The sequence below is a fragment of the Tupaia chinensis genome, unplaced genomic scaffold, assembly GCF_000334495.1.
Source record: "Tupaia chinensis unplaced genomic scaffold, TupChi_1.0 Scaffold000294_5, whole genome shotgun sequence".
Lineage (NCBI taxonomy): Eukaryota > Metazoa > Chordata > Mammalia > Scandentia > Tupaiidae > Tupaia > Tupaia belangeri.
This window is the reverse complement of record NW_006159782.1, coordinates 1,591,056-1,616,825: the sequence shown is the minus strand read 5'-3', so window position 1 is coordinate 1,616,825 and position 25,770 is coordinate 1,591,056. Positions and strand designations below refer to the sequence as shown.

General features: G+C 39.9%; 1 protein-coding gene across 2 annotated transcripts in view; it reads left to right on the top strand.

Annotated features, from left to right (window-relative positions):
• Positions 1–25,770, top strand: part of EP300 (EP300 lysine acetyltransferase) — a 97,001-nt gene that overhangs the window by 39,209 nt on the left and 32,022 nt on the right. The window contains exons 3-16 of one of the 2 annotated variants that reach the window (XM_006150739.2): positions 4,296–4,472; positions 6,610–6,871; positions 8,163–8,276; positions 9,563–9,808; positions 13,106–13,199; positions 13,968–14,105; positions 17,528–17,645; positions 18,285–18,459; positions 20,661–20,738; positions 21,796–21,905; positions 23,455–23,592; positions 24,175–24,612; positions 24,957–25,136; positions 25,351–25,495. In XM_006150739.2, the coding sequence (XP_006150801.1) occupies positions 4,296–4,472; positions 6,610–6,871; positions 8,163–8,276; positions 9,563–9,808; positions 13,106–13,199; positions 13,968–14,105; positions 17,528–17,645; positions 18,285–18,459; positions 20,661–20,738; positions 21,796–21,905; positions 23,455–23,592; positions 24,175–24,612; positions 24,957–25,136; positions 25,351–25,495 (2,413 nt within the window). The remainder of the gene's footprint in view (positions 1–4,295; positions 4,473–6,609; positions 6,872–8,162; positions 8,277–9,562; positions 9,809–13,105; positions 13,200–13,967; positions 14,106–17,527; positions 17,646–18,284; positions 18,460–20,660; positions 20,739–21,795; positions 21,906–23,454; positions 23,593–24,174; positions 24,613–24,956; positions 25,137–25,350; positions 25,496–25,770) is intronic. The other variant, XM_027772739.1, reaches the window with a different exon arrangement.

Below are 25,770 nucleotides of genomic sequence, written 5' to 3'. Positions count from 1 at the left end.
AACTGTCCCTAACAGGCTGGCCATAGAAGTACACGCTTCTGATCCTACCTAATTGTCAGGATAGAGGACTGCTATGATGACATCCTGTCAAAGACAGCTCTTTCTCTCTCTGAGATTTTTGCTATAGGGCATGCTTCCTGGAGAGACAGAAAGTGAGAAATCACCCCCAGGGAGAATGGCCATGCTGCAATCCCTTTTCTCTTCTCTCGTGATTTTGGGGACACAGAGCACACCCGGTGTGTTTCAAGCCTCCAGGTCCAGAACTTGAACTGTGGTCAGCCATGTGAGAGTCCAGTGCCTTAACCACTACACAACCTGCTTGCCCTCCCTCTGTTTTATTTTAAATTTTGCCAGAGGGTATTTGCTACCAGAGAAAGACACAGAGGAAGGAGAAGAACGCATTCCTTCCCCAGTGCATTATGGTCACATTGCAGTCCCTTCTCCATTTCTTTTACCTGGATTTGGGACATACATGTGCATGTGTTGTTTAGGTCTCTTGGGTTGTTGCCTATAAATTTTTAAAGTAAGGATTAACATTTTTGTATTTCTATTTTGGAACTTGGTTACCTTTGGATAGGGAAGGAGTACAAGTAGAAAAGACCATTTAGAGGGACCAGCAGGTGTCGGGGTGGTTAAGACACTGAACATTCCCACATGGTCGACCATGGTTCCAGTCCTGGATCTGGTGGCTTGCTTTCTTACTTTCTCTCTTTTCTCTGTGTCTCTCTCTGGTTAAAATAAAATAAGTAAATGAATAAATAAAATTTAAAAAAAAGTTAGAGGACCATTATGTTTAAGTCAGGGAGGAAGAAGCCATGTAGAGAGAAAGGCAGAGGGAAGAGATGTATTTTATGTTATATTCTGATTATTTTTAAATAGGTTCTCAACCCCAAATATATAATGTGTATAGTGTGATTTGAGGTTTGGAGAATCAGTTTAAGAGGCACTGAGGCCCTAAACTAAAGTAATGCTAAAGAGTTGTAGAAATGTGTCTGAAAAGAGGCTAGCAGGGGCGTGGTTGTTGGGGCCTCTAGACTCCCATATGGTTGACCATAGTTCAAGTCCCAGACCTGGCAGCTTGCTTTCTCTCACCCCCACCCCCAGTCAAATTAAAAAAATAAGTAAATATATAAAGTTAAATAAAACAGTTCTTTTAAAAAATGAGTCTGAAAAAATGTTTAAGATTGGGAACCAGCAGTTAGCATAATAGCTATGTCGCTGGACTCCCACATAGTCGACCGTGGTTCGCGTCCCAGACCCGGTGGCTTAAAACTCACGCCGGGCGCATGTGCGTGCGTGCCCAAGATCCCGAGAGGAGAATGGAGGAGAAGGGATTGCAGTGTGACCATTCCCCCTGGGGGATGATTTCTCACTTTCTGTCTCTATGTCTCTGTCTGTCTGGCGAGTGCATGTGCCCTATAGTGAAAACCTCTCCAAAAAAAAAAGTTTAAGATTTTAGTATAGATTATAAGGATTCCTGGTCTTTCTTGTTTAGTGATGATTCCCCTTATATACCATATGTATGGAAACATAATGATATTTATCGAGTACAGCAAATAGTAGATAATATCTGAATGTTGTTAAATTTTGTTTTCATTTGTTCCATCCTGGAGTCTCATAGAATATTGGCTTGTTACTGTGGGTTGCAAGTCTTAGGAAGACCTGTAGGAAACAAGTAAAATATAACTCCTCGAAATATAGGCATGCTGTATTAATATAAGTATTAGTACTTCTGGGCCAGCAGGTGGCATAATGATTAAGGCACTTGATCCCATGTGACCAATTCCACTATTCAAGTCCTGAACCTGATGGCTTGGAAAATGCACCAGGTGCATGTGTGCACTAAACCCCAGAGGATAATGAAGGCAAAAGGATTGTGGCGTGGGCCTCCCCCCCACCACCACCCTTGTGGGTGATTTCTCACTGCCACCACCACCACATTGTGTTCTTTTTCCAGGGAGCACACTTGCCCTATGGCAAAATCTAAATATATGTGTATATACATACTTCAAAAGTATATGTTGGGCCAGCCCCTCTGGTGGTTGAGGGAACCAGATCCCACATGGCTGACTACATGTGATTCAAATCCTGTGACCCCAGTGCCTTGAAACTTATACCAGACATGTGTGTCCAAAACTCTGACAGGCTGGAGAAATAGAAGGGATTGTGGCACGGCTATCCCTCCTGAGGGGTGATTTCTCACTTTTTCTCTCTTGGGTGTGCTCTCCCTCTCTCTCTGTGTCTATCTTTGGTGAGTCCACTTGCTTTATGGCAAAAATCTTCATTTAAAAAAAAAAAGTTAGTACTTCAAAAGTGTAAGTTGAGCTGACCCTGTGGCCTGGTCATTAAGGGAACCAATTGGTTATATATAACCAATATAAGGTTATATATATAAGCAGAATTCTGGAATAAGCATTCAAATGCCTTGACGTGCCAATCTGATTTTATAGATTAGATAGTTTATTTGGTTGAATTTAATTAATTATAGTTTGAACATTAAGTGAATAAAATGTCATGTGTGTCTTTTAATGGAGATGAATGGTATACCTTGTTTAGCAGATAACCACATGAAGATCCCTGTAACTGTTAATAAGATACCATTATTTCAGCCTAACCACCATGGCACAGCAGTAGGGCAGCACACTAATGCTGGAAACCATGTGAAAGATAAGGGATTTGGTTCCTCAATTAACCTGTACACACCAAGCACCCATGATCCTGGCAGCTTGAAGCCCTGTTGAAGGTACTTTTATATGTATGCCTCATTTTTTTGAGTTGCCAGATGGCCTGTGCAGTCGCTAAAGATGAGGAAATAGCACTTTCCAATGGGGCTTGGTGCACCGCAATCCCTTCTCCATTTTTCCATCTTAATGGGATTTGAGTCCTATACATGCATACACATGCACATAGCATATTTTTCAACCCATTAGGTCTGATTCATACTGTATGGTCATTCATTTGGAATCTGGTTCTCTTTAACCATTAGGCCACAGACCCAGCCCTGTCTTACCAGTCTCTCTCTTCATAAACGAAGGAAACAAACTTAGGTCCAGCCCCATAGCCTACTGGTTAAGGGAGCTATGTCCCACATGGTCAATCAGAGTTGAGATTTCTAGCCTAGTGGCTTAAGGGACACACCAAGCACATGGGCATGCAAGCCCAGAATCCTGATGGGATAGAGAAATAGAGGAGTGGCTATTGCAGTGTGACCCCATTGGGGGTGCTTTCGCTACTCTTTCTCCCTGCTAGCACAGGTACCCTGTGGCATTAAATGAATTAATCAACTAAACACCTATATCTCATGTGTTTATGAAAATAGCTCTGTAAATTTACTGAACTTAAGGTCCCAAATCTTAATCTTTTATTATTTTTTTTGGAGAGGTTTTTGCCATAGGGCGCATGCGCTCGCCAGACAGACAGAGAGAGACAGAGAGACAGAAAGAAATCACCCCCCATGGGGGATGGCCACGCCGCAATCCCTTCTCCTCCATTCTCCTCTTGGGATCTTGGGCACGCACGCACACGCACCCAGCGTGAGTTTTAAGCCACTGGGTCCAGGACGCGAACCACGGTCGACTATGTGGGAGTCCAACGACATAGCCATTACGCTAACTGCTGGTCCCCCAAATCTTAATCTTGATTCTCATCTGGAAAAGGCATTTTTTTGAGCATACTTTCTATACAAGTTTTCTTTTTGAGAGAGAGTTTTGCTGTAGTGCATGTGCATTTGCTGGAGAAATAAGAGAGACAGAAAGCAAGAAATCTCCCCCAGGGGGGATAGCCATGCCGCAATTCCTGCTCCATTCTCCTCAGGATTTTGGGCATGCATGCACATGTGTCCAGCATGAGTTTTAAGCTACCAGATCTACCAGATCTGGGACCCAAACTGTGGTCAACTACCTGGGAGTCCACCTACATAACCATCTCCTGGTCCCACACAGTATGTTTTCTAATACGTACAGATTCCTTTAAATTTGTCTTTGTGAATTAGGATATAAAGGGGAAAGGAATATAATAATGTCCTAATAATTTGGGGGATAAATTTTAATTTTTCTCTTAAGTTTGTTTTGTTTTTAAATGAGAGTCTGAGACAGCACCCCCAACAGTTTTCCAACACAATCTACCTCTTATCCATCTCCACACCATGAACAAGTATGTGTCTGGAATACTCAAAGAGGCATCCAGAATCAAACCAGGAACTCTAATGTGATATTCCCTCTCAGATAACTGCCCTTTGGTGCTATGAGGCTGTCTAGCCCCTAAAATTTAATTTCTCTCTTATTTCTTTCTTCTAGATGGGAATGATGAGCAACCCCAATCCTTATGGTTCACCATATACTCAGAATTCGGCACAGCAAATTGGAGCTAGTAGCCTTGGTCTTCAGATTCAGACAAAGACTGTACTACCAAATAGCTTATCTCCATTTGCAATGGACAAAAAGGCAGTTCCTGGTGGAGGAATGCCCAGCATGGTGAGCACTAATTAATTATAGACTTATCTTTGGACTAGCATTTTACATAAGAATTGTTAAAACTTTATACCTTTTATTATAGGATGCTAGGGTTTGTACACACTAGACTAGTAGCCTAAACAGATGTGTAATGGGCCAGCAGGTGGTGGTGTGGTCGAGGTACTGGACTCCCACGTAGCCAACTACAGTTGGAGTCCTGGACCAGGAAGCTTGCCTTCTCATTCATTCTCTCTCTCTCTCTCTCTCTCTCTCTCTCTCTTTCTCTTTCGCACACGTACCCTGTAACCAATTAAAAAGAAAGTAATGATAAAATTTAAAAAACAAATATTTTTTTAAAAAGACGTGTAATGGATGATTTCTATGAGTGAGGACACTTGTGTGCCATCTTTCCATGTCATGTGGTATTTTTGTTCTTTGTGGTTATTGAGCAGTGAAATTCTGATCCAAACCTTAGCAAGTGGAATGCTGTTATGAAGTTTGAGGGTCTTAACACTCAGCAGTATTGGTTTATGAGCATTTTAGCATAGGAAAAGTGGAACCTTCTCTCAGGCGAAGAGCATTTCTACTTATTTCATTTGATGTTATCACACAAAAGTCACTTCTCACATATTTTTTGTTTGTTTTGTTTTGGAGAGATTTTTTATTGCTATAGGGCCTCTTATACTCAGTGAATGCCTGTATTTCAGATACTCTGCTAAGGGACACAGAGATGAATAAAACATAGCACCTCTTGTTTTGAAAGATTTTTTTATTGTAAAAACTAAATTTCTACCAGAGTTTACAAAGGCTTTGTGTTTTGTTTTGTTTTGTTTTGTTTTGTTTTGTTTTTTGGAGAGGTTTTAAAGCGAGAAATCACCCCCAGGGGGGATGGCCACGCCGCAATCTCTTCTCCTCCATTCTCCTCTTGGGATGTTAAGCACACATGCACCCGGCATAAGTTTAAGCCACTGGGGCTGGGACGCGAACTGCGGTCGACTCCATGGGAGTCCAGTGACATAGCCATTACACTAACTGCTGTTCCCATTTGTTTTGTTTTTAAGAGGTTTTTGCTATAGGACATGTACACTCGTCAGAGAGAGAAAGAAGAGTAAGAGAAAGAGTGAAAAATTACCCCTCAGGAGGATGGCAACACCACAACCCCTGCTCCTGGGATCTTGGGGCATGCATTCACGTATGCACACGCACACCCACCCACCATGAGTTTAAAACCACTGTCGGCCTTGTGGGAGTCCAGCAATGTTACCCACTATGCCATCTACTGGCCCCAAGACTGGTTTTTTACCCAGTCTTCTACTGAATCTGTAAGATGCTCTTTACGGTACGTTGAGATCGAACATGCACATACATGCTCTCCACTGCAGGTACTCTCACTTTGCCCTCTCCCACTAGTGTTACTGTACCCTTCTCTTCACTTTCATTCTCTTTATAATGAATAAACTTAGACTATCACATGGTAATGGCATAATTTCTCTATTAAATGAGCTTCATGATGGTAGGAGCAATCACTTGTTTGCAGTTTTAACCCCTATGTCAAAAAATTGGAGTCTGCCATATAGCAGAACAACCACAGGGTTTTTTATTTTATTTTATTTTATTATTTTTTTTAAGGTTTTTGCCACAAGGGCACATATGCTTATTGGACAAAGACAGTGAGTAAAGACAGTGAGAGGGAAAGAAAGAGATCACACCCCTGGGGGGAATCACACCGTAATTTCTTCTCTTCCATTCTTCTCCTGGGATTTTGGGCACACATGCACACATACCTGGTGTGATTCTAAAGACATCAGGTCCAGGGCTGGAACTACAGTCAACCATGTGGCCAACCTGCTGGCCCACACCACCTGCTGTTCCCCACCCATAAAGATTTTTATTAAAAATGTGCAGGGGAGTGGCCCATAGTGCAGAAGCTGGGTGCCGTGCATGTTTGCATACACATACTTGGGATCCTAGGGGATAGAAAATAGCGAAGGAAGGATTGTGGCATGGCATGCCCCACTGAGGTGAGCTTTCTTCCTTTGGTGAGTGTACATACCCTTAGGCAATTATGAAAAAAAGAAAAATGTGCAGGTCTATATTCATAAAGAAGTAGCACAATGTGACACTGGTTAAATGTATCTTTGTTGTTAATGCTCCTTAGGGCCAACAACCAGCCCCACAGGTCCAGCAGCCAGGCCTGGTGACTCCGGTTGCCCAAGGGATGGGTTCTGGAGCACACACAGCTGATCCAGAGAAGCGCAAGCTCATCCAACAACAGCTTGTTCTCCTTTTGCATGCTCACAAGTGCCAGCGCCGGGAGCAGGCTAATGGGGAAGTACGGCAGTGCAACCTTCCCCACTGTCGTACAATGAAGAATGTCCTAAACCACATGACCCACTGCCAGTCAGGCAAGTCTTGCCAAGGTAAGTGTGCCCATAGGGTTGCAGTTCTCAGGAACTAAGTTTTGCAATCAGAATAGAGAAAATATGATCAAGTCTATTTTGAGGTGTTGGATATTTTTGTTTAGTACCTTGATGATGTTATAGGCATACATGCTCATCAGAGTGTGTGCGTTAAATAATACAGTATTTGTGTATATCATTTATTTAAACTTCAAAACTTTTTAAAAAGTTTTATTTGGATAGTAAAGGACATTGTGTGCATCTAGGTTTTTTTTTTTAATTATTTAATTTTATTGTTTCATTCATTTTAATTTTACCCGAGAGAGAGGGAAAGTGAGAAAGCAAGCCATGTTTGGGACTCAAACCATGGCTGGCCATGTGGGAGTGTCCGGCACCTTAACCACCACGCCACCTACTGGTCCCTACATCTATCTAGTTTTTGACTGTTACAAGTAAACTATATGCTGTTATAAGCAAACTTTTTTTTTTTTTTTTAATAGAGGTTTTTGCCTTAGGGTGCATGTGCTAGCTGGAGAGACAGACAGACAGACACAGTGAGAGGGAAAGTGAGAATCTCCCCTTGCCCCCAGCCAGGGAGGACTCCTCCCAGGATCTTGAGCATGTATGCTTGCACCCCTGGCATGATTTTGAAGCCACCGGGTCTGGGACTGTAGTTAGCCATGAGTTCAGCAATGTAACTGCTATGCCTTCTGCTAGCCCCATCAAATCTATTTTGAGATTTCTTTATTATAGTGCCTTACTCTATTAGGAGATGATGAAAATTTAGTATTAAAATGATTCTAGGGTTGTGATAAGAGAGGAAATTTTAAATCTCCCCTTTTGTGATGATCTTCAGTGACTTTGATTTGCCCTGTATGGCCTGCTTTAAATATTATGCAGACTTTTCTGTCAAGTAGGCTAATACCCAATTTAATACAATTTTTGTATGGAATTGTTAACAACTTTATATAGGCATGTGTGTTAGAATGTTAATGTAGAAAACCGTTACTTGACAACTAAGTAGGTTGGACAGCATGATGGTAAGAAATGAGGGCTTTTGAACTAGACTACTAGAGTTGGAGTCCTACTTTGGGTACTCTCTGACTTTGTGCAAGTTGTTCAACCCATCTTTTTTGCCCATTACTCAACGGTAAAATCTGAGTATTAATAGGAGCCTACCCTTATAGGGGCGTTAATGAAGATTAAATGAGTTAATACATTTGTTCCACTTTTTAAGTGACCAATCAGTTAATAGCAATATAAAAGCATAACCTGCTCTTGAAAAAAACGATTTTTGTTTTCTTTTTATTAGTGGCACACTGTGCATCTTCTCGACAAATCATTTCACACTGGAAGAATTGTACAAGACATGATTGTCCTGTGTGTCTCCCCCTCAAAAATGCTGGGGATAAGAGAAATCAGCAGTGTAAGTGATGAGATGTTTTGATGGTTTTACCAAAAAAATATTCTTAGAATTTCACCAGTGTAATTTTTTATAGGATTTGGTATTCTTCTTGATTATGTGAGGTTCCTGTGACTACCTGGTGCTGCCATACTATGTTGAAGAAAAGGTTTTTTTTTTTTCCTTTTCCTACTTCCCATTAAACTAATTTATTGCATAGAAATGAACTGCTTAATACCTAAAGTGATATTACAGAACTCTATTCATTCTTTATAAAAAAAACAGCAATAGACGAATTCATTTGTAAATGCATTAAGGTATAAACAAAGATCATTACTTTAGAATTGTGTAATTAGTCTTTTATACTTACATTCTAAGTAATCAGAAAATTGGAGGTTTTTTTTTTTTTTTGAGAGAGATTTTCGCTATAGGGCACGTGCACTCGCCAGACAGAGACAGACAGAGAGACAGAAAGCGAGAAATCACCCCCAGAGGGGATGGTCACACCGCAATCCCTTCTCCTCCATTCTCCTCTTGGGATCTTAGGCACGCATGCACACGTGCCCGGTGTGAGTTTCAAGCCACCAGGTCCGGGACGTGAACCGCGGTCAACTACGTGGGAGTTCAGCGACATAGCCATTACGCTAACTGCTGGTTCCCGAGATTTTTTTTTAATTGAGATTTTTATAATCTTGAAATGGAGAAAAGTTTTTCTTTGAAAAAAGAGAAGTTATAAATTAAAAGATTACATTTTAGAAATAGAGGTACCATATCTGTTTATTAACAAAATATTAAGCATTTAGAGTTGAAAGACAAATTGGGAAGTATACATGAGCATGTGAAGATGGAATTAAATTCTACAGCTTAATGAAAAAATTATAAATAACCCAACAGAAAATTAAGAATCTAGGAAATTGATGATTTTGATGGTGGTTGGGGACAGGGAGGAACAACAAAGTTCACTATCACATTAAGGTGTGAAACAAAATACCGTTTCTCCCATTAACATCGTCAGAAGCAAAGTAACATGGTGTTGGCAATTGTACTGTTGGCGGGAACACTGATAACGGCCTGTTAGGTGGCTATTTGGGATTCTGGATCAAATGCTTTTTATACTGTGATTTCCTTTGATGAATCAGTACTTCATCTAGAAATTTTTTTAAGGAAATAACTGGGAGACGGTGTATTTGCTAAGATGTCTTAAAATCTATTTGACAAAAGAATTTGTATTTTTCAAAATTCACTCAAAAGCATTAGTCTTTTTTTTCCTCCCCGAGTTTAATGTTGTAATACTTTTTTTTTTCTTCTAGCAATTTTGACTGGCGCACCTGTTGGACTTGGGAATCCTAGTTCTCTAGGAGTGGGTCAGCAGTCTACTCCAAGTCTAAGTACTGTTAGTCAGATTGATCCCAGCTCTATAGAAAGAGCTTATGCAGCTCTTGGACTACCCTACCAAGTAAGTCAGATGCCAGCTCAACCCCAGGTGCCAGCGAAGAACCAGCAAAACCAGCAATCTGGGCAGTCTCCACAAGGCATGCGGCCCATGGGCAACATGAGTAAGTGTGCATCGTCCTGACCACAGATGCCGTGTTGCTTGTATTTGGAAATTCACAAGTCCATGAATAACTTCATAATTGGTTTTACTCCTCCCCTTCCTACCACTCTTTTTTTCTCCATCTCTTCTCCTGCCTTTCTTTCTGCTACATGGTAAGATTTTAAATGTACTTTATAAAAATTACTGTGTCAAAGGCCTCTTATAACTTACCTATCAGAGGTAACTACCACTCCCCAAAAGGGCATGGTCATACTACAATCCTTTTTTCTCCATTTCTCCATCCCAGCAGGATCTAGGGCCTGCAGGCACATGGACAGACATGCTCATGCCCCCAGCATATTGTTTTTTTTTTTCAAGCCACCAAGGCTGGGATTCGAACTGTTGTCTGACTCTGTGCACAGCACTTAATCGCTGTGCTGTGGGGCCAGCTTGAAGGTTCTGATTCTTACAGTCAGGTTTATAAAGTCAGATTTTGCCGTCATGTTCTCTTTTAGATATTAATGTTAATTTTTATCACCAGACCATTTCTAGTTTGATATGCTTCATAATTTTTTTATGCTTTTACAGTATTAGAGACTAAGACTTTTTTAGATAAATTATCTCTGGTTTATGTTCCCTATGCCATCAGGTCTTTGAAAACAGTATTTCTTATGGATCTATGTCATACTGTATTTATTTGAATTATATAGAATAGGATATGATGATAAGTTTCTATGTAGAAAAACTTCACAATTCCAACTCGGGGTAACCAGTTAATTCTTTCACTATGACACAGCTTGGCTGTAGTGGTAGAAAACAGTTAGAAATTTTAGGTACCTGTGATTGACAAGGGCAGAAGAACAAATGATAAGCGGCAGCATTCAAATGTGCTGCATGTTGAAAAAAAAAACATGATAAGGGGCATGGTCCTGATTTTTAAACATCTGCAGTCTAGCTCTGCAGGCAGACATGACTAAGTAGTCAAAGCTACAGGATCTCTCATAAGTCAGGTTATAGAGATTGCAGGGGGAGAGAGAATCCCCTTTAGAGCCTGGATTTCTTTTTTATGTACTTTAATTTACAAAATTTGAATTTTTTTTACTTTAAGCCCTCAGTGACCATCTTAGACCACATTCTTAATCTCCTAATTACTGTTGAATTCCGTTGTTTTATAAAGACTTTTGGAATCTGATTGCTAATCTTTAGGTGCGGTGAATTCATTTTTAAGTTGTTACTTTAGGGCATATGTGCTCACCAGAAAGAGACAGAGGTAGTGAGAGCAAGAGTGGGAAATCACTCTGGGGGGTGGGGGTGGCCACACCACAGTCCCTTATTCTCCCGGGATCTTAGGCATACACATACATGTGCCGAGCTTGATTATCAAGCCACCAGGTCTGGGACTCAAGCCACAGTCGGCCATGTAGGAGTCCAGCAGTGTAACCACTATGCCATCTGCTGCCCTTCCCTCCCTTTTTTAAGGTTTTTGCCATAGGAATGAACTCACTAGAGAGAGAAAGTGAGAAATCACCACTCAGGGTGGATGGACATTCTGTAATCCCATCTCCTTTGTTCTCTTGGGATTTGGATATGCATGCACAGGTGTCCCCTGTGATTTTCAAGTCTCTGGATCCTATCTCAGACTGGTTGGCCATGTAGGAGTCTACCACCTTAACTGTTACACCACCTGCAGGCCCCAGGCGTGAATTGTTATCTTCATCGTTTTTTTCTTTGTGAATGATTCTATCAGTTAACAGTTTCATACATGAAAAAAGATGTGTTAGGTTATATTTTATGAGTGTTGTTGAGCGTTTTTTGGGGGGGTGGGGTGAGGAAGGGAGCTATTGGGTATATGTACTTGCCAGAGAAGAACAGAGAAAGAGGGAAAATGAGAAAGTACTCCGGGATACTCCATTCTCCTTTGTCCTTCACGGATTTTGGGCACACACACAAACACACATGCACTCAGCACGCTTTTTAAGACACTAGGTCTAGGATTCAAACCATACAGTTGACAATTTGCAATCGAGTGCCTTAATCAACACACCACCTGGCTGGTCCCATATTTGTATTTTTTAAAAAGGCTTTTGTAGGACCAGCAGGTGGTGTGGTTAGGGCACTGGATTTCAACATGGCCAACCACAGTTCAAGTCCCAGACTTGGCAGCTTTCTGTCTCTGTCTATCTCTGTCTCTGTTTACCTCACATGCCCTGTAACAAATTTTATGCTACTAATAGGGGCCAGCAGATAATGTGGTTTAGGAGCTGGATTTCCACATGGGCAACCATGGTTCAAGTCCTGGACCTGGTGACATCCTTGCACTCTAGTGAGTGTATGTGCTTTGTAGCAAATTTAAAAGTAATAGTAGTAGGAGACCAGCAGGTGGTGTCATGTTTAGTCACTGGACTCTCACGCAGTTGACCATGGTTTGAGTCCCAGACCCAGTTGCTTAAACTCATGCCAGGTGTGTGTGCGTGCATGTCCAAGATCCCAAGAGGAGAATGGAGGAGAAGGGATTATGGTGAGACTGTCCACCCTGGGGGTTAATTTCTCAATTTCTGTTTGTCTCTGTCCTTCTGGCAAGCACACACGCCCTATAGCAAAAACCTCTCAAAAAAAAAATCCCTTCGGTTTTAGAGAATGGAGAAGGGATTGTGGCATGGCCATCTCCCTGGGGGCTAGGGGGATGATTTCTAGTTTTCTATTTCTCTGGCGAGCACATGCAGCCTGTAGCAAAAATCTCTCTTTAAAAGAAAAAATAGATAATGGGGTGAGCAGCTGGCATAATGATTGTCTCTGGACTCTCACATAGTCGAGTACAGTTCAAGTCCTAGACCCAGCAACTTTAAACTCACTCACCCCAGGTGCATGTGCATGTGTGCCCAAAATCCCTAGAGGAGAATGCAGAAGGGATTGTGGCATGGCCATCCCCCGTGCAGGGGGTGATTTCTCAGTTTCTGTCTGTCTCACCCATGAGCACACACATCCTATAGCAAAAATCTCTTTAAAAATAAATAATGGTAATGGTACTAAAATTAAGTAATGTGTTTATATTTATATATATATATATGTATGTATGTATGTATGTATGTATGTATGAAAAGGGCTTTTCTGTTTCTTTTTGCACTTTGCATGTTGCTTTCCTGTTGGATTGATCATATTTTTCTTACTGGTTCTAAGGGTACTTCATATTACATCCTTTATATACATTATGCTGATTATATTGCTAATAATTTATTGTACTTGGCACTGTTTTTTCTCCTTTGTCTCTTCCCTTTATTTATTATGATGTCTTTTTTATTTGTCGTTTGTTTTGACTTAGGTGCTAGTCCTATGGGAGTAAATGGAGGAGTAGGGGTTCAAACACCAAATCTTCTCTCTGACTCGATGTTGCATTCAGCCATAAATTCTCAAAAGTAAGTTGTATCTGGTCTGTGCCTTGTATCATTATTGATATTTCAAATATCTGTTAAGAATTTCTTAGTTGAGAGGCCAGCAGGTGGAGAGGTTGTTAAGGTGCCAGGTTCCCACATGGTCAAATGTGATTCAAGACCCAGACCCAGTGGTTTGCTTTCTTTCTCTCCCTCTCTCTTCCTTCATGCTCTATAGCAAATTAAATAATAATAAATAGATAAAATTAAATAATGTATTTCAGTTTTTAGTTTCCTTGATTTGACAATATCCTTAATGAAGACAAACAGGACATATGAGTTCAGACTTTCATCCTCCTACAGACTTATATCGAAAGTATATAAATTATTTGGTTACCTACAGCTTTCCACATACAGTAGGAAGTTGTAAAGTTGTAGCTACATAAAATAGGAGTTTTCTCTATTCCAATGTTTAGCATCATTTCAAATCCTTAAGGAATTCCCTGAGATAAGCTGTGTTCAAGGAACAGCATAGTCTGATAACACAAGACTCATTTATCCAAACATAAGACTTTATCCTCCTCCTCCCCATGCCAAAAAATGGAGCTCTTCCCTCAGACAGGTACAAACACATATATACTTTAAAGATACCTGGTCACACCACTTTCCACCCTTAAACTCCTTTATGCAAATACAATTAAATTGTCATAGCATATTGAACCCATCGTAATAATCTGTGTGGGCCCTAATGAAATGAGGTCTTCTTTCTTCTACCCTTCATCACTAAAACTATTTTATGACCCCCCTTTAAAGCCCAATGATGAATGAAAATGCCAGCGTGGCCTCCCTGGGTCCTATGCCAACAGCAGCTCAACCATCCAGTACAGGTATTCGGAAACAGTGGCATGAAGATATTACTCAGGATCTTCGAAATCATCTTGTTCACAAACTGTAAGTTATGTCAACATGTTTCCAATATGTTGGATATGTAACCACCAGAGGAATATTCTGAGTTCTCTAAGTGTAATACTGTCTGCTTTTTGTTTCTTAACCTTTGTTCTCACTGTCACTTGTAAGACTTCAGTTTTAACATTGTGTGAACTATTATGCTTAGTGCTAGTAATTAATATAGTAATTTAAAAATGTTCATTTTAATGTAATTACTTTTGCAAAGCTCATTTCATGAGAAAAACTAGACATTGGCTCATTAAAATGTGGTAGTGGTGGGCCAGCTTTGGGGACATGTTGGTTAAGGTGGCTGAATCCCACATGACCAACTGTGTGGTTCAGCTCCCAGACTCACCTGCTTGAGAAACATACCCTGTATGAGTGTGTACATTCCAAGAATCCTGTGGGGAGACCTACAGGAGGAATTTTGGTGTAACCATCCACTGTAAGGGGTACCTTTTCACTGTATCTCTGTTTCCGGTAGTTACACACCTTATTTAGCAAACATTAAATAAAAAAATATGGCAGTGGTAAAGCCCTTTTCTTTTTAAGAATTATTTAATTTTATGTATTATTATTAGTTTTAATTTGCTATAGGGGACATGCGCTCACCAGAGAGAGGGAGAAAGCAAGCCACCAAGTCCAGGGCTTCAACCACAGTTGACCATGTGGGAATCTAGTGCCTTAACCACCATGCCACCTGCTGGCCCCTTCCTGTTATTCGTGATAAAACTTTTATTAGTTGAATCAGGTAGGGTGATCTCTTTGTAGTTTCTGGTCCTCCAAATACGTACATAGCAATTTATTAAATACCTTCTACACTATTTATTGTGAAATTGATACATACTGGGTAGTACCAGTCAGAAGCTTTGTCTTATTTATTGTAAAGTGTGTTTTGATAGATCAGGAGAAAGGCTTTTATAGAATAGTAAAATGTAATCTATGCAAGGTCACAAAAGTAGAACGTGGACCATAGCATTCATTCTTCAAATAGTATGGAGATTTTCCTTGGAGAAAACAGTCTTTTCATTTCACTTCCACTTAACAGGATGTTTTTCTTTTTTCCATTTATACATACTATCTTATAACCATGTGATCTTAACTGTCTTAATTTACTTCTTTGTTAGGTTAGCCTACCAGTTGTACCTAAGATTCATTTAGTAAGAAATCTAAAATTGTACCACCAGAAATGGAATTTGACAAGAAGAGAATGTTATAATTTTCTCCTTTTTTTTCTTTTAAGAATTACTTTATTTTATTTATTTATTTATTTATTTTTATTTGATTTGACTAGAGAGAAGAGACAGGGAAAGTGAGGAAGCAAGCCACTAGGTTCAGGACTTGAACCACGGTCAAGCGGTATGGGAGTCCAGCGCTCTTAACCACCATACCACCTGCTGGCCCCAAGAACTCTATAATTTTAATTAAATGAATTAATAAGTAATAATAGATCTGTTATTTTGTGATAGAGTAAGAACTTCCAATTTAATGTTCAGAGATTATCTGGAATTGATCATTTGACTTAGTGTTAAATGTTTCCTTCAGTATATGTGCTGCCTAAGCAAGCACAATTAAAAGTTCATTTTAGGGACCGGAAGAGGGCATAATGGTTACATCAAAGGGTTCCTATGTGGTCAACCACAGTTCAAGTCCCAGACCCAGTGGCCAAAAACTTATACCCAGCACATGTGTGTGCATGCCCAAAGTCCTAGGAAGAGAATGGAGGAGACATAATTGCAGCATGGCCACCCGCCCAAGGGGTAACTTCTCACTTTCTGTCTCTTGTCTCTCCTGCGAGTGTATACACCCTATAGCAAAAATCATTTTTTAAAAAAAAGATCATTTCATGCTTAGGGTTTTCTACCAACTTGAGTATTCTTCTATACTTTCATTTATATATTCTTAAATTGGTTTCTTCAGATACTATATAATTGAAATTGAGGTGTCCAAATAATAAAATTAATGCCTGTAAATCTCATTTATCAGTGTGTGTATAAGATGATTTCTTATGGTATCTCATTTCTGCCTCAGTTCCCCAAGTTGCTGGGAATATAGGCACAGACTACCCTGCCAGCTCCCACTTGTCTGTCTTAAGAAATGCTGATGCCAAGTATTTTGTAGAGAATAAAAATCTGGATCTCGTGGCTAACAGGTGGCTTAGTGGTTAAGGCGCTAGACTCGTACATGGCTCTCTGTGGTTCGAATCTGGGACCTGGCGACTTGGAACTCACGCCAGGCACATGCGAATATGTACCTAAAATCCCAAGAGGAGAATGAAGGAGAAGGGATTGCAACATGGCCATTCCCTCAGGGGAGGTGGTGATTTCTCACTTAACAAGCACTACAGCAAAAAATCTCTCTTAAAACAAATAAATAAACTGAATCCAGCAATCATTCATTTTTGATCTTTAAGTTTTTGATCATTTAAGATTTTGGAATGGTTATTAGGTTTTATTTTAGAAAGCTGAAAGTTTTTTTGTTTTTAAGAGAGTTTCACTATAGGGCATATGCAGAGGCCAGAGACAGAGAAAGATGGTGAGAAACCACTCCCCAGGTGGAATGGCCACGCAGCAGTCCCTACTCTGTTCTCAGGATTTTTTGGGCACACATGTGCCCAGCATGAGTTTTTGGTTTTTTTTAATTACTTCATTTTATTCATTGTCTTTTTCTTTTCCCCCTATTGAAGTTGACCAGAGACAGACAGAGAGAAAAGTAAAGTGAGAAACCAGCATGAGTTTTAACTGCTGGGTCTGGGACTCAAACCACAGGTGAACATGTGGGGAGTTCAGCACCTCAACCATGATGCCACCTGCTGGCCCCAGTAAGCTGAATAAATTTATGAAAGAAGAATATGGGGACCAGCAGTTAGCGTAATGGCTATGTTGTTGGACTCACACATAGTTGACCACGGTTCGAGTCCCGGACCCGGTGGCTTGAACTCACACCCCTGGGGGGTGATTTCTCACTTTTTGTCTGTCTCTCTCTCTGTGTCTGATGAGCGCATGCACCCTATCGCAAAAACCTCTCCCCCAAAAAAAGAGTAATATGAAGCATGTTGCTATTTGATAATTGTAACAAAGGTTAGATTTTTCTCATTTAGATAATACAATATGATTTTTCAGTCTACATTTAGAGTGACAGGGACGAGAAAGTTATATGTAGTCATTTCTATTACGGTTAGGAAAACCCTTTTTTGATGACAAGACAATTTTATTTTGGTAAGTTTTTTTTTTGTTTGTTTGTTTTTGTTTTGTTTTTTTTTTTTTCAGTATATATAACCTTTCCCCCTTTTTTGTTTCCGTATGTTCAATTTATAAAAGTGGGAAAATGATAATCAGGTTCAAGTTTAAAGTGTTTAATGTTTCTGTGACGTGAATAAAAAGCTGACCTGATATTCAGTGGTAGGATTTTTTTCTCTTTCCCAGTGTTCAAGCCATATTTCCTACTCCGGATCCTGCTGCTTTGAAAGACAGACGGATGGAAAACTTAGTTGCATATGCTCGAAAAGTGGAAGGGGACATGTATGAATCTGCGAATAACCGAGTGAGCATCTATCTTTTTTCCTATTGATAGTAGTGGACCTAATGTTGATTTACTTAATGTCCTTCTCTTACGTCATATGTCCAAGTAATACTTTGTTTCTCAGGAAGATACCCTTTAAGCATCTCGTGTTACCATCAAGAATGAGTACAGTCAAGATAACCAAGCAATTTCAGCTATATGTTATTTTTACTAGATTATGGTAAATTAGTTTCTTAATATTTTCATGTCAAGTAGTATTAGGTCATTAGGAAAGTCATGACATGTTTTTCTATGCAAAAATGCATTATGACTTTCCCAACAACCCACTATTTATCCGTTGAACTTCCACTTCTAATGTGACACTACTTTGAAATGTAGTATATTATTTCTATGACCTATTGATGCCAGCATTTATTTTGTAAACCTACTTTGAGAGCATACTTTGCTATATAGGTTTATGATAAAACTGCTGTCATTTTAGACATGAACTCCTTTCTAAACCATAGATTAGATCCCTGCCCCCCCCCAACCACTCCCATTTTAATTTTCTTCTTGTTCTTTTAAGTGGTGCCAGGATCTGTTCGTAGTTCATTTGTTTTACTGTCACCCGATGGTAATTTTTTCTTCATTTCTCTTTTTTTACTTCAATAATTCAAAAAGGCGGAATACTACCACCTTCTAGCTGAAAAGATCTATAAGATTCAAAAAGAACTAGAAGAAAAACGGAGAACTAGATTACAGAAACAAAACATGCTACCAAATGCTGCAGGCATGGTACCAGTTTCCATGAATCCTGGACCTAACATGGGACAACCACAACCAGGAATGGCTTCTAGTAAGTTCTTTTTGTTATATTTATGTTGGGAGAATTTCATGATAAAATTACTTTTAACGGAATACATTAATTTGTTTAAGTTTATGTAGATTGTTTTAGAGTTTTTAAATGCCCTTTTGCCTTTGTTTTCAAATAAATTAATTTATCCCCTAGCAAAAATGGCAACTGAGTAATATAGTTAAGATTTTGGGGTGTCTTACTCAACTTATTTTGATAATGTCATTTTTTTTAGAGCACTAGATGGCCTTCTCTAATAGCACCTACAAGATGAACATCACGGGATTTTATTGGCTGTTTCTAACACATGGACTTGGATGTGATAGGCAACCAGTAGATGTTTATAGGCTAACCTGGTTCAGTGGCCTCACTGATGCTTCCATGTGTCCAAAAGACACACAATATCATGTTACTTACAATGTCATACTCTTTCTTTGACGCAGTGTATTTCAAGGCTACAAGCCTTTTCTTTCTTTCTCTCTCTCTTTCAGCATCAGTTAAAATTATGTCTTGGCAGTTTCAGTTTCTGGTTGTGGCTTCATTCTAGAGCTGATAAATTAACCAAATTATTATTATACATTGTCTTTATTCATTAACTAACTGCCTGGTTCCAAGAAGTGGAATACGAAGTTAGCATACAGTAGCAAGGAAAGGTACAGGCTGTTGAAACACTATGCATTGAATTAGGGAATGCTTATTATCTGTAGGAGGTGCCAGGTGAGCCAGCAGATAGCAACTCTAATGCTACCAGTAGATTATAGAAGGGCTGAGAAATTCATCACCCTTCATCCTTTTAAGTAGTAAAGTGGGGAATTTTTTTTAAAGAATCATTTTATTTAGCTTTATTCATTTGTTTATTTTAATTTGACCAGAGAGAGACAGGGTGGGGGGAGAAAGAGAAAGAAAGCCACCAGGTCCTGGACTCAAACCATGGTCAGTCATGTGGGAATCTAGCGCCTTTAACCACCATGCCACCTGCTGGCCCCAAAGTGGGGAATTATTGATACCACTGGCTTTCAGCAGCTTCATTTATTTACTGCAGTATGTCAGATAGACTGTTTTCTCATTGAGCCATGAGATGAAAATAAATGTGAGAAAAAATAACATTTCTAGCAAGGGAACCAAATACATGGAGACCCTATGACAAGGGGACCTTTTTTCATGACTTTTTTTTCTTTGAGAGGGTTTTTGCTATAGGGCGCGCACGCTCACCAGAGAGATAGAAAGCGAGAAATCACCCCCCAGGGGGGATGGCCACACTGCAAGCCCTTCTCCATGCTCCTCTTGGCATCTTGGGCACTCATGCACATGGACCCGGCATGAGTTTAAGCCACCGGGTCCGGGACTCGAACCATAGTCGACTATGTGGGAGTCCAGTGACATAGCCATTATGCCAAGGGGACCTTTTTTTATAGTAAGTAGGAGAACCAATGTTAAAGAATGAGAAAGTTAGTATTAGAGTTGGGAGACTTATTTTAGCACAGGACTTGAGCTAGGGTAGTAACAAAGGACATAGGAACAAATGGACATGCTTGTAATACTTGGTTTTGATAGAGTTAACTTAAACGTTCTGCACGAAACTTAAGCTAATTGTAAAGTCTGTAAGATAGTAGATGAAACTGGGACCAGCGGTCGGTGGAATAGTTTTGTCTTTGAAAGTGCTATATGAGAGGATGTATAGATAATCCAAGAAGAAAACTTAAGAACCAGTAAATGTTTTTGCGTTTTAGGAGGCACTTGATACATGTGCACTGTGTTGTGTATGCTATTTAAAATCAGTGCTCACCATAGTTTTGTGTCCTAAAAGTATTATTGGACACAATCAAATTTGGTCACCATTGGACAGAATTTATAGCTCTTATCTGTGGAGCTGTTCTGTTGGATACCAACCAAATATTTCAACTTCGTTAAACAATAATATATTAAGTACTACAGGAGCTGCATATTTTTGAAAAAGCTTTTATATTATTTTCTTGTTAACATCGAATGCACCCTGGTTCATAAAGTAATAAGGCCAAAACTAGAGCCTTTTTTTTATATTCCAAAAAATACATATTTTCTTCAGCCTCCTTGTCCAGTTCAGAGCACTATTCTTTTTCATACAGAATTCTTCAAGATGTTAAAGGTATCTTGTTTGTTTTCTGAGTTGTAAAATGCAGCTGACACAAAGATACTTGTTAAAGAATTTCTTTTTTCCACTGTAGATGGTCCTCTTCCTGACCCAACTATGATCCGCGGCAGTGTGCCAAATCAGATGATGCCTCGGATAACTTCACAACCTGGTAAACTACAGAAGAAATCCATGGCTATTTGTTGTTGTTGCTGTTGTTTGTTAATTTGCGTATTTGAAGAGAGACACATACAGGCTTCCCTACTGGCGTCTCATACCCCAGTCCACCGCTAGTCTTAGCCAGCCCAGGTCACAGGTGCACACACCTTCACTTAGTACAGAAGATCTATTCGGGTTGCCATTGTGATACTGCCTCCTCATGTACTTACTTTTTTGTTGTTTTTCCTCCCATACTCATTTTTAACACAGTCCCTGATAGGTGTACTGTAAGATTATACTTGCTATTTCAATTCCTTCTGTAATGATAAATATTACAAGTACCTGAGAAGTTAAAAAAAAAAAAAAAAAAAAACTCTTAGAATTGGCACCACAGAGGGAGGGTGGGTGAAGAGCAGTTTGTCTTGAGAGGTCAAAGAGTCAAATTATATCAAATGATCAAGCATCCATAAACAATCTAATAGCAGGCATGTGTGAAAGTGCCCAGAATCCACCTGACCAGAGGGTTGGAAGAAAGAGATTGCAGCATAACAGGACCCCGTGGGGTGCACACATTTCTCTCTTCCTTGCTATATCATGAATATTAGAAAATAATAAAACAACTGGCCAATATGAAATTGATGACAGATTGCAAAATTTAGTTCAAAATCTATATGTCCATTGTTAAAGCCCTTTTATGGCTGCTGCCAGTGAACCAGATTCATTTATAACATTAAATGATCCCTTTATTAGGCCTGATAAAATGACAGAGGATCAGATGGCTTCCCTATGATAATGCAATCAGACCCACATAGAAAGGTCTCTAGTTGATGTCCTGGGACCTCCCAGTATAATACCAGGTGTGTGTGTGCACGTGCCAGTGATCAGGGCTGGCTGAAGCTGAGGGTAGATTGTGGCATGAAGACCTTATTAAAGGATATACTTTTTTCTTTCTCAGAAGAAATGAAATTAAAAAAAAAAACCTTCTGATATAGTCAGATATAAGAAACCTTTTCTGTTATTCTCTAATGCAGCAAAGGTGTTCAGAGCTAATATTTTGCATGTACTTACAGGTTTGAATCAATTTGGTCAGATGAGTATGCCTCAGCCCCCTATTGGACCCCGGCAAACCTCTCCACTTCAACATCATGGACAGTTAACTCAGCCTGGCCCTCTCAACCCGGTGAGTGTGATTTCTTGGAGTAGTCTCTTTGGCTTTTACCTGATAGACAGATATTTTAAAATCCCATTTCTTTGTTTCTACTTCTAAATGAAAGACCTTGTAACACCTTGTTCTTGCATTGTAATTCCATTGTATTTGGCTCTTAGTGTGGGCATATTTAAATGATTATATGTGTTCCTGAGACGACAAAATTAAATAGATATTGGAAGGCAAAGTAATACAAGATTATAATTTGAAGAAATCCATGTTAAGATGTTGCAGTGGCTACCCCATTTTTGGGGGGGCGGGGGGGAATGCCCAAATCCTGACTGCATGTTAGAGAATTTGTTATGGTTAAATTATAGTACATCTACAAATTAAAGTGCTGTGAAGTTAGTCATTTTCAAAACTTGCATAATGGCACAAATGTTATATATAAATTTAAATGGGCAAAATAGGTTTCTAAAGTACATAAATTACAGGGCCCAGTATAGTTAAGGAATCTCTTTAGTATAAGCATATAAAAAATTAAATCTATATTTATTTAAAGTATAAATCTGTATGAAATAACCAGTAAAGGGTTTATATCCAAACAAATACAGTTCATAGTTATAAAGACCATAGTACTAGAAAGCCAACTAAGTGCAGCCGGTTTCCTGTCCCTGGAGTCTGTTATAGCTTACACACTTTCTCGCACTTACTTTTCTTCTCTGATTTCTGCCTTCCCTTCTCCAGGCAGGAGTCATCTGACTTTTGCAAAGGTGATAGAGGGATAGTTAGTTGCCTCGTTCTAAAGACTGGAGAAGAGACACTGAGCATCTTATCTTGTTGCTTTGTTTTGTTTTTGCAAACTTTTATCAAAGTAGCTATGTAGCTCTGTGCATTGGCACCAACCCACACACTGTTCTTTAAGAGAGTTAACTGCTGCCTCCACTTAAGCCTTGTTGGGGTTCCTCTAGTATTATTTTAATCTGTAAGAATAGTGTCTTTTCTTAGCTAATGAAGTTTTTGACTTTTGTGCTCAGATTTCCTTCCATTATCAAAGGTGTGCATTTATGTAGTGCAGATACAGAAATGAAATAAAATAGTCCTAGAGCATTTGTGGATCATGAATGGTACTTTTCTGATTTTACTTTTTATCTGTTACATAGTATTAAGAGTTTGTGCTCTTACAAAACCGAACTTACAGCTTGCAAAACTGTAATTCACTCTCTCACTCAACAAGGTGTGCAAAGAAACAGTTATTCTTCTCCTTGTCAGATTTCCAGGTTTGTGTCTTACAGACATGTAGTACAAACGTGTATTAAGAGAATGTGCATTTGTCCCTCTCCATTTGTTACTGTCCATACTCCTACTCTGCTTAAATAAGTTGTGAGGCTATTCCTTACTATCATGGTATAAAAGTAGCTTTTCTGCCACTGTCTCTCTCTCTCTGCCTCTCCTTTGACCTGTTCCTCATGTCTTTTCTGCTCTGCTCAGTCAGCCTGGCAGCAGGCCTAGAGCAGTCGATTCCAGTTGTAGAATAACTGTAATGAAGCAATGTGGTATGGTGCTCTGTGGTCTTTTGCAGCCTATGGGCTATGGGCCTCGCATGCAGCAGCCTTCCAGCCAGAGCCAGTACCTGCCCCAGACTCAGTTCACATCGCAGGGAATGAATGTAACAAATATGCCTTTGGCTCCATCTAACAGTCAAGTACCCGCTTCTCAAGTAAGTCTCATAGTAAATTTTTTAACATATTTTCGTGATTTTAAAAAAAAAAAAAAAACTTGTCCTGATCTAGATTTTTACAGGGAAGAGGGGAAATAGTAGGTAAAAACAGATTTTTTTTTTTCTTTTTAACTAAGAGGAATTTTGGACTTTGTATTCTGAACATGTATTCTGACATAACAATGGTATTGTTACAGACTAGGAAATAATTCAAGTTGATAGTGTTTAAGTTATTTATTTGCTTATTTGTAGTGAACACTTTTAAAAATAAAATTTTAGTTAGAGCTGTAATGTCCAAGGGGGAAACCTGGCTAAAGAGCACATAGGAAGGCCCCAGGGCACTGAGTGCTCTCCAGTGCCTGTGCGGTGACCGAGAACATTTTCCTGACTGGCTTGAAGTCTCTTCAGTTAAATACTATGTTGATCAGGTACAAAAATTTGTCCCCCGTGTTAGGATTTTTTCCCACATATTGAAGTAGAAAATTTTATCAGTTTATGTCCTAAATGCATATAACCTGCCTATTTAAATATTTCTTAAATTCTGTTCTTAATTGCCATCTTCATTTGTTTTTCATTTAACAGGCACAAATGTCCAGTTCTTCCTGCCCAGTGAATTCTCCTATTATGCCTCCTGGGTCACAAGGGAGCCACATTCACTGTCCCCCCCTCCCTCAACCAAGTCTGCATCAGAACTCACCTTCTCCTGTACCTAGCCGTACACCCACCCCTCACCATACTCCCCCAAGCATAGGGGCTCAGCAGCCACCAGCAGCACCAATTCCAGCCCCTGTTCCTACCCCTCCTGCCATGCCACCAGGGCCACAATCCCAGGCTCTACATCCTCCTGCCAGGCAGACACCTACACCTCCACCAACACAACTTCCTCCCCAAGTGCAGTCTTCACTTCCTGCTGGTCCTTCAGCTGACCAGCCCCAACAGCAGCCTCGCTCACAGCAGAGCACAGCAGCCTCTGTTCCTACACCAACAGCGCCACTGCTGCCTCCACAGCCTGCAACTCCAGTAAGCAGAAATTTGGGTTTAGGCAGATTCTTTGCAACTGTACTATAATAATGCTTCTGTTAATGTGAGCTCCTGAGGTGGTCATCTTTGCAGACCCCCCCACTCCATGTACTACCACGTGGTAGTTACCAAAGAATCTGTATAATGTATAACCGATCAGCATTTGCAAGTCCTTTTACTTAAGCGTAAATATTATAAGTGAGGTGAAACAGGCAGAGTAAGTGAAAGTACTGTAAATGAGCATAGTAATACTAGCCAAGAAATAACTGATTAATTAATTGTTGTTTAATTGACAAACTTCCTGTTTCACTCCTTTTTTTTGTTTTGTTTTGTTTTTTGCCTAGCTTTCTCAGCAAGCTGTAAGCATTGAAGGGCAGGTATCAAACCCTCCATCTACTAGCAGCACAGAAGTGAATTCTCAGACCATTCCTGAGAAGCAACCTTCACAGGAAGTGAAGATGGAGACTAAAATGGAAGTGGATCAACCAGAAACAGCAGATACCCAACCAGAGGATATTCCAGAGGTGAGAGGAGGACATTTATTTCTGATTTGGTTAGGGCCTCAATATGGGAACTCAATCGGGGGAGGGGAGAGAATATTATAGGAAGATACTCTGATAATTGGATCTCATTGCGTTCATTTTCATTTCAGAAAGGGGTATTCAGATATGTCCACAAGGAGGTTAAGTATTACAATGATCTTACTGCTTTACTAGAAATTCCTACCTTGTCTTACAGAGTAAAGCAGAAGATTGTAAAGTGGAACCTTCAGAAACGGAGGAGAGAGGCACTGAATTAAAAACTGAGATAAAAGAGGAGGAAGATCAGCCAAGTATTTCAGCTACCCAGTCATCTCCAGCTCCTGGACAGTCAAAGAAAAAGAGTAAGTCTCTTAGGTTCTCATTCCTGAACATAGTGATAAAGCCCAAAAACCCCACAGTTGAACTGTATCAGGCCTCTTGGGCCTAAAGAATTGCCATTGAGGGAACCAGCAGTTGGCGTAATGGCTATGTCGCTGGACTCCCATGTAGTCGACCACGGTTCACGTCCCAGACCCGGTGGCTTAAAACTCACACCGGGCACGTGTGCGTGCATGCCCAAGATCCCGAGAGGAGAATGGAGGAGAAGGGATTGCGGCGTGACCATCCCCCCTGGGGG